The 11,459-nt window shown below is 32.4% G+C and overlaps 2 protein-coding genes across 2 annotated transcripts; one reads left to right on the plus strand and one right to left on the minus strand.

Moving 5' to 3' along the window:
* The first annotated feature begins 6,037 nt into the window (after positions 1-6,037).
* LOC130975661 (serine/threonine-protein phosphatase 7 long form homolog) lies at positions 6,038-7,653 on the plus strand. The gene is made up of 5 exons (XM_057900419.1): positions 6,038-6,633; positions 6,727-6,808; positions 6,888-7,231; positions 7,392-7,494; positions 7,546-7,653. The coding sequence occupies exons 1-5, from the start codon at positions 6,038-6,040 to the stop codon at positions 7,651-7,653; spliced, it is 1,233 nt and encodes a 410-aa protein (XP_057756402.1).
* A 79-nt stretch (positions 7,654-7,732) lies between these two features.
* LOC130975662 (uncharacterized) lies at positions 7,733-9,133 on the minus strand. Its single transcript, XM_057900420.1, has 3 exons — positions 8,521-9,133; positions 7,871-8,440; positions 7,733-7,821 (listed from the first exon to the last, which is right to left on the minus strand). Exons 1-3 carry the CDS (start codon positions 9,131-9,133, stop codon positions 7,733-7,735), a joined length of 1,272 nt encoding a protein of 423 aa, XP_057756403.1.
* Positions 9,134-11,459: the final 2,326 nt, after the last annotated feature.

Raw genomic sequence — 11,459 nt, forward strand, 5'->3', positions numbered from 1 at the left:
TAAAAAGAGCAGATAAAGCTCTAATTCAAACCCAAAGAACAGGAATAATAAGAAACATTTCTACAAGGGCTGAAATCAAGGAAAAGAAAAGGGTCTGTAGATCAAATCTCAGAGAAACCCTTAACATAGTCCTAAATTGGACTGAAGAAAAAAAGGCCATCTTGGGATATTATTCTATTGCCAAAGAACAGCTAACAAAACTGGTTATATTTCCAGAGGCTTCCCCATCTGACACTTATCAGTTTTTCCAGTATGGATTAATTGATACAATTTTAATTTTTAATGATTTGAAAATTATTAGTGAGTTTCCTGCATGATTCATTGATGCAGTAAAGAGATTTAAAAAATATGATTGACAACGTAAATCCAAGGGATATATCCCTAAAATTTACGAATAGTCAACCTATTTTTAATGAAGAAGAAGAATGCTTGGTTCCAGCACATCAAGTAATCTTCATGTCCGTCTTCCCAGGAAATTTTCAACCAATTGATCAAGTTCAAGATTTAACAATCTACAGTCATGAAGGAAGACTAGCCAGCACACTAGCAAGGGTCTTCGAAAGAACTCAAAAGATAACAAGGGAATCTCACACAAGAATCAATTATAAAAGCAGAAATACTTTGCTTGTGTCCAGTAAAAGGAATGAAATTGAAGAAAGAGAGATGAGACTCTTAGTGGAATTTGAATCAGCATTCTACAACTTATCTGGACTCTTAGAAAAGCTCTCCGAAGGGATAAAGAGGAATCTCTGCTATTTGATAAAAGACAGAGAAGACCACAAGTGCCAGCTATGTGTCTCAGAGTTATTTGAAGAAAGTAATAATGAAACAGAATCAACCCACATGATAAAGGAAGAAGACAACGCATCTGAAGGTCACATGATGAAAGGAGAAGACAGCACATCTGAAGCATCTCTCAACATTATTGCATAGTGACGTAAGCGCTTAGGTCATAGAGCACCAACAATGTAGCTGGTGCAAGATAATAAACAATGACGTAAGCAATGACGTCATAAGAAGGGTAAGGATGGGAATTGTCCATCAGACCCAACCATTATAAATAGGTTGCTTAGGCAATTGTAAAAGCCATCAAACAATAGAAAGCAGAAGGCTAAGAGTACTCATATGCTAGGAGAGCAAGGAGGAAGCGGCCGAGGCGATTCTATAGTTTGAAGAAGAATTCCTTTAGGAAAAACCAATTCTAAACTCCCCTCTGGAGTTAGTATCTACAATCTCCCATCTGGAGATAAAAATATCTTGTGTAAAATATTCTAAATAAAGGAAGTTTTTCTCCAGAAAGGTACGCCTTTATCTTAATCTCATAGTTATGAATTATTTAGAAAGTTTAGAATTAACGGAAGAATCTGATTATTATAGATTATCTGCCTTATTAGATAATGAAAAACGGGCTGTTCTAAAAACAGAATTAAATCTCAAATCAAGTGAAAATTTTAATAAACAAAATCTTTTAAAAGAAGTTTTTAATAGAAAAAATATAATATACTATGAAAAAATTCAACTTGAAGTCCCTATAAAGATAAAATCTGCTAATGGAGAACTTGAAATAGCTTTGATAAATGATGAAGAATTGAGTAAACAGATTGAGAAAATTAAGGATCAACAAAAAAGATCTAAAATTGGATGGATTCATATTAGTACTATACAAGTCTTAATCAAATCTACATATATGAAAGGAATTAATTCACCAATAAGCTTAGCAATCTGTGACAAAAGAATTACTGATGACCCAATAGATCAAATAATTGGAATTGTTCATGAAAACTTGGCAAACGTAAATGTTAAATTCAATGCCCATCTTGGATATGCTATACCTTTATCAACTGAAAATCTTGGAAGATCTATAAGTTTGGCTTATAAATTTCACAGAAAGAATCTAATGGAACAAGACGATGAATCATTTTCAATTACATATGCAATAAATTATGCTTTAACGAATAGCCATCATAGTATAATATTTAAAAACAGAGAAAGAATTTATGTCGATGAATTATTTCAGAAAATTGTAAAAACAGAAATACCAAAATATAAAGCTATTGAAAACCCAGTTCTTTTACTAAAAGAACCATCAGGAAAATTAGTTTCATCGAATTTTCAAATAAGAGAATCCAAAATTAATAGCCCTCTAAGTTTATCCAAGTTTAAGATTAAAGAAGAAAATTCTGAAATAAAAGAATTAACAAAAAAGGTCGAAAAATTAAATGAAACCCTAAACACTAAGTTATGACAATAAATAAAGAGAAAATATATGTAACCTATCAAGACAAGAAACAAGAGCTCTTTGCAAGAGAAAATCCGTTGAATTATTTACAGTTTTCTGAAATAAATCAAAGAGCATTTGAAGCTCTAAAAATAATCTATGACAAATTGAAAGGAGAAGTTGAAGAGTTAGAAAAATTAATAGAATCTCTAGAAAATAGTGATGAATCGATGATAGAATTTGCAGAAATTCTAAGATAAATAATGAAGTATACAAAGATTGAAAGACCAGAAAACAAAATAAAAAGAAAAAGGGCGAAAAAATTAAAAAGTAAAATAAAGGAGTATAAAAGGGAATTAAATAATCTTCAGTTCGAAATTAATGACCTTATAATAAAAATGATAGAAATAAGAACAAATATAAACAAGTTGGAGCTAAACTTAAAAAATTTATAAATGCCTGGAACATCAAATTATGACTTAAAAGAATTAAAGCTATTGAAAGAAAAAATGGAGAATGAAGTTGAAAATAAAAAAAAAAATATTTAGAAACAACAGAAAGTGTAGAACTAAAAGAAGTTTTGGAGGATTTGAAAAATTATAAAAGATTTTATATACAAAAATCAATGCAAAAAAGAATATTATAAACTAAAACAAGATTGAAAAACTATAAAAATGAAATCAAAATTAATAATAGTAGAAATGCTCAATACTTTTGATTATGAAATTACAAATTATAAAGTACCACCAACCAAATCTATACAAATTATAAACTTATTCGAAGCAAAATATGAAGAGTTAATAATTTTAAAAAAGAAATTACATTCTGAAAAATTGGTATCAGAACCAAGTTAACGATTAATGGTAACACTTTAAGCAACACTTTTAGTGATACACTTTTAAATCAATAAAAAAACAAAAATCTGTAAATCTGTACCAAAACACATCTGTACACTAGATGGACCCATTACTTAAATACTATATATGAATGTAATTGTATTAGAAAAACACTGGTATTTTTATTAGTAATAATATTATAAAATTATAAACTTTTTTAAAATAAATTATATTCTAATATTTGATTTTTATTATAACTTGAAAGTTAATAATATTTAATATTTTTATAATAAATATTAAAAAATTTATTAAATAAAAAAATATAAAATTTGTGTTCTACTTTCATATTTTTTTATAATGAATAATTTATGAGGTAGTATTTTTTTTGTTATAAGTACTTTTTGTATAAATAATTTTCAAACAGGATATCGAAAAAACAATAAATGTAATCTTGAAAAAATAACCACATATAAATAAATAGTTTAAAAATATTGGCATGTTAGTAAACTATATATAGTATACTATTTAAAAAATCAAAAGAAACAGAGCGACTAAATAAAAAAGGAGAAAGAAAAATTTTTAGTTAGAAAAAAAATATCTTAAATATAATAATAAAGAGTATCATATAACACGTTTTGATTATCAAATTAAGAATATATAATAGAATATTTTTAATTATAATAAAAAATATTGTGTGATATATTTTGATTGTTAAATGACTAATTAATAATTAGTGATAATATATAAAAGAGTTAAAGTGAGTAGAGAGGAAACATAGAAAAGAGAAGAGAAAAAAGGAGAGACTTTATTGATTTAAATTTTTTTAATTAAATTGCATTTAGAAAATGTTATATATACATTTTAATTGTGAAATTAGTAATATGTAATAGATATAATGAATTATTAATAGTATACATAAGAGATAGAGTGATAAAAGAGAAAGAGAAATAGAGAAATAGATAAGGAGAGAGGTCTTCAATTTTGAAAAAAAAAAGTTTAATTGCAAAAAAAGAGTATTATGTGACACATTTAGATAATAAATTTTATAAATTGTGGGATATTGATTAAAAGCCTAAAAAAATAAAATAAGTGAAAAATGAGAAAAAGTTTATTAGTTTTAAAAAAATATATATTATTTTAATTATAATGAAATAGAGTATAATGTGATACATTTTGAATGTCATATTAATAATATATTTTAATTTTAATTTAATAACAAATATTATATATTATATGTTGATTGTTAAATTAATAACTAATATTAATATATAAAAAATGTAATAGGTGAAAGAGGATAAAACATAAAAAAGATAAAAAAAAAAAAAGAAAAACCTCCTTAATTAAAAAAAAAGAAATTTTTAATTTAATTACAATAAAAGTGTATCAAGTATTATATTTTGATTATAAAGTTATTATTATATAATAGATATTAAAATGAAATTAATTACACTAAATTACAAAAGCTACTATATAATTATTCTATAAGTCAGGTTTTACTTTAATTTGTTCTTCATTTTGTTTTTTTTTTTTTTAAAGTGTTCTTCATGTATTTAGTGTGTGGCAATTTTAACTAGAGCAGTAAATACATTCCCTTATGGGCTCAAGCTAAGTTTTAAGCCAACCCTATAAGACGTGTGCATTTAATTTTCATAGCACATCAAACAATTTTCTTCAGGAAATTATTTTTTTTATGGAGGTAGTGGTGGTGAATTGGCCGAATATTGGCCAAGGAAGGGAATTACCGGTGGGTGGAGCTCACCATCAACACGCCGGGGGCGTGGTGGCTGAGCAGGAGAGCCATGTGGCAGCATGCCAGGGGCGTGATGGCTGAGCAGGAGAGCCATGTGGCAGCACGCCGGGAGCGTGGTGGCTGAGATGGAACGCCAAGTGGCAGCACGCCGGGGGCGTGGTGAGTCACCATGCACGGGGCGTGGTATGTCGAGGCCCGTGAGGCTTGGCAGAGCTGCGCGGAGTCCCAATGCACCTGCTGCACCACGCGGGGGGCGTGTTGCAGTCCTGCCTGCATGCAGGAGACAGCCCCCCACCCCAGGAACCAGCGCCGGTGATGCTCCATGTATATATGCATGCGTTGGTGAGTCTTCTTCTCCTCCCATTCATGCTGTTTGAGCTGAAGCAAAAAATAGTTGGGAGAAGGAGAGAAGGAAGTGGATTAGTCTGTAGGTAGTATTAGTGAGGAGAGTATAGTGAGTAGTAGTGAATAGTGGTGAGTTAAGTTTATACGTGGAAAGAAAAAGAATATTAGTTAGAGGATTAAAAAAAATGGTACGTAATTATCTGGCGCCTAAAGAACATATTATCAACTATTTGGATCATTCTATTTACGTAAGTAAACAATTTTTTTTTGCTGTATTTAAATTATTTTATTTTTTATAAATTTTTTTTATGCATGTATATTTTGGTGTTGAGAATATTATTCTGTGTATTTTATAAATATTTTAAGAATATAACAATAATTTTTGCAAAATAAACGTTAATAATAATAATAATAATATGTATAATATGTATAATTTGTACTAATTTTTGTTATTAAGAATATGTTGAAGAATAAAAAACATATTCTGATGTTGTAATAATATACACAACGTGAGTAAGTAAACATTATAAGAAATTAAATATGTAAAATGTATAAAAAAATAATAGTATATTATATTATATTATACTATATCATTATTAAAAATTAAAAAAATAAATAAATTGATACACATAAAGATTACTAAATAATACGTGATAGGTTGAATTATTATTTAATTACTAAATAATAAGTAAATGTTTATTATAATATTTATAAGGATTATTATTTAATTAATGTAACATATATTTTTGTTGATGCAGCCTAACAGGAATTTGTTGGTGCGTAAACTGGATCCACCACAGACGTGGAATCCAATGGTGGAGAACCACTTACGCGCCACGGAATTCTACCACGTCTCCAGAATTGGAGTCATAAGAGGATTTCACCCCCATGTTAGCTGCTCTGATTGAAAGGTGGAGGCCTGAGACCCACAGCTTTGTATTGCCGATCGGTGAGGTTACAGTGACATTAGAGGATGTCGCTCATATATTTGGCCTCCCCATTAATGGAGAGCCTGTCAGTGGATGGACAGATAGTAGTAGCGAGTTCGTTCAAAGTCAGGGCATAGCGATATTCGGTCGTGAGCCATCAGTTAGTCAAAATGCGAAGTCCTATATAAAGTTGGGTTGGGTTCGACGTATTAGAGACGCAGAGCCGTTAGATACTGAGGAGTCCATCAGGAGATACGTCAGATGTCATATCTTCTGTTTGTTAGGGTCGACCCTATTTACGGACAAGTCGACCGCATATGCCCATGCGAAATATCTACTATTGCTTCGCGATTTCGAGCATATCCATACTTATAGTTGGGGGTCAGCTTGTCTCGCTCATCTTTACATAGCACTATGCCGTGCATCACGATATGATACAAAGGAGATGGATGGCCCTCTGAATCTGTTGTTTGTTTGGGCATGGGAGCGAATGCCGTGTCTTGCTCCCGTACCGAGACAAACCCTTCCACCCGCCGAGATACCAGTTGGCAGGAGGTAATAAGTCTTATTTTAGTCGTGTGTTATATTCATGATGCATGTTTGACTTATGGTGTTTTATTTAAAATTTTTCAATTAATAATGTGTCAGGTGGAGTCATTCGGAATGGACCACAGCGTGGTTATCCAAGACCGTAGAGACATTCAGGCATGACATAGACTACATGCAAGAGGTAAATAGTTATATTTTAGCTGTTCCGCTTTTCAATCCATTATTGTTAGGGTTCTAATATGCCAATAATACTGTGGCAGTTTGAGTGGCGGCCGTATCACCGATTGATCGTTCCGGACGAGTTATATCCCCATCTTGAGGTGTGTGACATCGTTGCTCCGTTGTTGTCATTCGAGTGTGTCGAGTGGCACCTTGCGGACCGAGTGATGCGTCAGTATGGATATGCACAAGCTCCTCCGCGGGCAGCAAGGGATATTCCAGTTGATCAACATTGCATCGTTCTACGTGGAGTGCAGCAACATGACTGGACAGTTTTACATGGGCCATGGATAGAGGAGTGGGCCAACAGGCGACACAGTCGATTGCGGGATCAGCACCCCCTTCTGACCTGGGATTTTTTCCCGACGGTAGAGTATCGGGATTGGTACGTACGCTCCTATGGACATCTGCTGAGATTGACGACCTACGTTCCTCATCATCCATAGCCACCTGCCCCACAGCCACCTCCCCCACAGTCACCTGCCCCACAGCCACCTGCCCCACAGCATGCAGTGTTTGAGCCGATTCCTTATTATATACCACAGCCACCGGCCTACAGTCATGGTAGCCATCACTCTCAGGGCAGTCACCACTCTCAGCACAGCCCCCACGCTCAGAGCAGCCACCATTCTCAGCACAGTGACCACGGTCAGTCCGGCCAGCATCATGATCCCATACTTACCATTCCTTCTGGTACAGATTGGTTTGACTTCTCCAGCGGCGGAGATGCTGGTTTGGGTGGCTGGTCAGATTTTAGTGGTATCCTTTCACTGTCGGTGTCAGCTGATCCACGTAGGGCATCAGTAGATATGGCTCATGGTTTGCAGGGTCGTACTTCCGAGCGCACGTCAGCGAGTGTGTCATGTGATAGTGGTTTTATGCAGCGTCAGCGGGCATACACAGTTGTTGACACGTTCAACCCCGGATCATCCGCTCCAGCAGAGGTAGGCGGGTCGGCCGCTCCAGCTGAATGCCCTAATGCATGGATTAAAACTCCAAAATACACGATGAAGTATTTTTACACCTTGTGCCTCCTCATTCCCGTTGTAGAGTGGTCGTGTTTCTATTTGGACAACTGAACCAGGAATCTTCTGCACCATGACCGAGAGCCACCACGGCAATGCTTGGTAAGATTCCTCCCAATCACCAAAAACGTTGGCAACGGACTTCTGCTTTGCCAACCAAGCCTTTCGATAACTGATGATATAGTTGAACCTTGATTGGACTTCCGCAATTATAGATTTCACCTTGATGGACAGGTCCATCTCGACCAACGGCCTTATAGCCTCAGTAACTATATCTGAGTCCAACTTGGAATGATCTTGTGAAATCGTTCTGATGGTGCACGTGTGCCTACCGTTGTATCTGCGTATCTCCCAACAACCTTTTCTCCGTATCAAGCTGGCTCGGATAAGCCAGTCACATCCATGCCCGTACATCTTGCATTTTGTATAGAACGTCTGTGGCTCAGACTCATACACATCATAGTCAACTCCTCTAGATATAGTGAAACTTCTAATTGCTGCAACGACCGACTTTCTAGAACTGTATTCCATTCCAATTCGGAACTCTCTGTCCTCAGGATCAGCAATACCTACAGAAAGCCAAAATCATCGTTTATTGCACAGTCCAAGGTATAAAGTAACAAAAACTTCTTATTTAGTCAACACGTACCTCTATTTGCATATTCCGAAAACTCGGGGGCATGCATGGCGTCGAGATCCAACTCACACATAAAAGGTGGAATGCCCATTGGTTGACTGCTCGAGGGATGAACCACTACATTCTCCACTGCTGCCTCAACTCCCACATCACCATCCTCATCTTCGTCGCCGGCTTCATAAGTGGCTTCGAAGTCCTCTTCGCTGTCACTATTCATCCCTTCGTATACTGCAGCTATATCATCATTTACATCTATATCATTTTGGACCGCTACTGCCTCTACAGCTTCAAACTCAACGTACAACTCAATTTGTGGGTGTCTCATATAAGTCTGCCGATGAATTTGAAACATATTCTGCATACTCGCTTCATCTGTGATCGGAATGGTATCAAACTGTATTAGACCACCAAAAACCACAACCGAATTTCGGTACAGAATTCTGCTCACTCTCATTAACGTACCATTCTCCATGCTTTGACATAGGCCGCTCTGCAGCTCCATTAACGTCATCGTGCATGGAACCACAAACGAAAACGGATTTTGTGACACAAACCTCACTCCCTCATGAGTATTACGTATTATCTCACCATCACAATACACCACCAAATTTGCGGTGTCCTCCATTACACCCAGAAGAGCATCAAAGATTCCTCACAACACACTCAAATCTCACTCACTCGATATGAAAAATACTATCGAGCTCTACCTTATATAGAGCAGTGCACTTAACACGCCCCCCACGTGGTGCACAGTTGGACCAATCACCCTTCACCACGTCAGCACGCCCCCTGCGTGCTGACGCAGCACGCCTCCCACGTGGTGCAGCTGCTGGCCAACCACGTTCTGCCACGTCAGCACGCCTCCTGCGTGCTGCCTACACGCCTCCCACGTGGTGCAGCTGCTGGCCAACCACGTTCCGTCACGTCAGCACGCCCCCTGCGTGCTGCCTAGGTGGCTCAACCACAGCATGCCACCTAGCTTCCACGCCCCCCACGTGTTGTATGCACCACGCCCCCTGCGTGTTGTACATTTCATCTGACATGTCCATCTCTGTGTAATACACCCAGTTGCTCCATTTTCTCCCAATTCACCAAAATATCTTCCATATTTAAATTAATGAGCCTATATATATATATATATATATATATATATATATATATATATCCCTTTATTTTCTTGTGTTATTATCTTATTTAGATTTAATAAAATTTGTTTAGGATTGAATCAAGAGTTTTTTATTAGAATATACTTTATTTATGAATGTAATATTTTTTTATATTAATATTAGATTTAGACAATCAATAAAAATAATTAAGATGATACTAAAATATAAATTTATAATCTCATTATATTTTTTTTGGACAAAATTATTTTATATATGAAAAAGTCATTTAATATTTATAAATAATAAAATAATAAAAGATAAAATCTAAGTCTAAAAAAATAAAATAGATAAATTTTATATTAAATTAAAATTTTAGAGTGAGTTCAATATTCAATTATAAAAAATCTTAACTCATAAAAATAAAAACAAATTTAAATATTTTTACTTTTTAAATCTACACATAAAATATTACAATGCAACACTGTAAGATATTCTTTTTATAAATAATGTATTATAAATAAAAAATTTCACTTATTTTTTTCCCTCCAACCAAACTTACACTGTATTATACTGGATGAATCCTATACGATTCTAATTGATTAGAGTTTGAAGAGAATTTTAATATTATATATAAAACTTAATACTGGAAAACCAAACTATGTTTTATACTGACGGTATGAAAATATTTAAAAAACAAATATAATTAAATAATTATATAAAATATTTTACACTATTATAAATAAATAAAAATTAAATTTTTTAAAAAAAATCTTAATATATGCATTTCACACAACTATTTAGTGTGTGTTTGGATTACAGTTTGCAAACGGGAGTTGACATAAAAGTGATTTTGCAAACTTAATTTTGATAAAAAGTAAGTTTGTGTTAAAGTGATTTATATTTGATAATTTTTTGTATCAAAATGGATTATAGTAAAATAAATATTGTTTGGCTTATACCATTCAAAATCACTTTTAGCTAAAAAATTACTAAAATGGACATCAACTTAAAATTTTTTTATATTATCTTATTATTTTAATTTAGATATTTAAATACATTTTATTAGTTAATTTTATAATAAAATTAATATTTACTTACTAAAATAAAAATAACATATAAAATAGATAAAATATATTTTTAAATAAAAAAAAAAAATAAATTATATATATATATATAAAAGAATATTAGTCAAATATGTTACATTTTTTAAGTATTAAATGTTACTTTAGTATTTTTTACATCATACTCTTGTTTTAGTACTCTCAATAATCTTATTGTTAATATTAATTTGAAATCCAACGTTTATGATTTTATTATTATCTATTATTAATTTTTTTATTTAATTTATCTTTTTTAATGGAATCATAATCTATATTATAAAAAATTACACTACAACATAGTATACGAGAATTACAGTTATAAAAGAGAATACTGAAAATAATAAAAAAATAAATATTTACTTTATAATGATTTATAGTGATTGAAACAAATCTAAAAGTTCTTGATAATCTTTTTATATAATATATTTTTAGTATTTTTGGTACTCGTTTTTTAGTATGTTATAATTTATTATTATTATTATTATTTACAGTTAATTTTTTGTTTAATTTACTTTACCTAATAGAATTAATAAATTATATTATAAAAAAGATAATAACAAACATAATACACAAAAATCACAATTATAAAAGTGTATAATGTCAAATAAATAGTTGAAAAAAATAAAAATAAAAAATAATAGAAAATAGAATTCATATAAATAGAAATAACAAGAATTTTATAATTAATATAATAATATATACAAAAGATAAAGTTGGTAAAAAATAAATAAATTGTTAGTATCTG

Source organism: Arachis stenosperma, chromosome 4 (genome assembly GCF_014773155.1).
Source record: "Arachis stenosperma cultivar V10309 chromosome 4, arast.V10309.gnm1.PFL2, whole genome shotgun sequence".
NCBI lineage: Eukaryota > Viridiplantae > Streptophyta > Magnoliopsida > Fabales > Fabaceae > Arachis > Arachis stenosperma.

Excerpts from the sequence above, each read along its gene's own strand:
- LOC130975661 (XM_057900419.1), top strand. The coding sequence starts at position 6,038 with ATGTTAGCTGCTCTGATTGAAAGGTGGAGGCCTGAGACCCACAGCTTT. Across the intron at positions 6,809-6,887 it reads ACATAGACTACATGCAAGAG|TTTGAGTGGCGGCCGTATCA; the intron begins GTAAATAGTTAT and ends ATACTGTGGCAG. Across the intron at positions 7,495-7,545 it reads TTCTCAGCACAGTGACCACG|ATTGGTTTGACTTCTCCAGC; the intron begins GTCAGTCCGGCC and ends CTTCTGGTACAG.
- LOC130975662 (XM_057900420.1), bottom strand. The coding sequence starts at position 9,133 with ATGGAGGACACCGCAAATTTGGTGGTGTATTGTGATGGTGAGATAATA. Across the intron at positions 8,441-8,520 it reads TTCGGAATATGCAAATAGAG|GTATTGCTGATCCTGAGGAC; the intron begins GTACGTGTTGAC and ends GGCTTTCTGTAG. Across the intron at positions 7,822-7,870 it reads CGGGAATGAGGAGGCACAAG|GGCATTCAGCTGGAGCGGCC; the intron begins GTGTAAAAATAC and ends TCCATGCATTAG.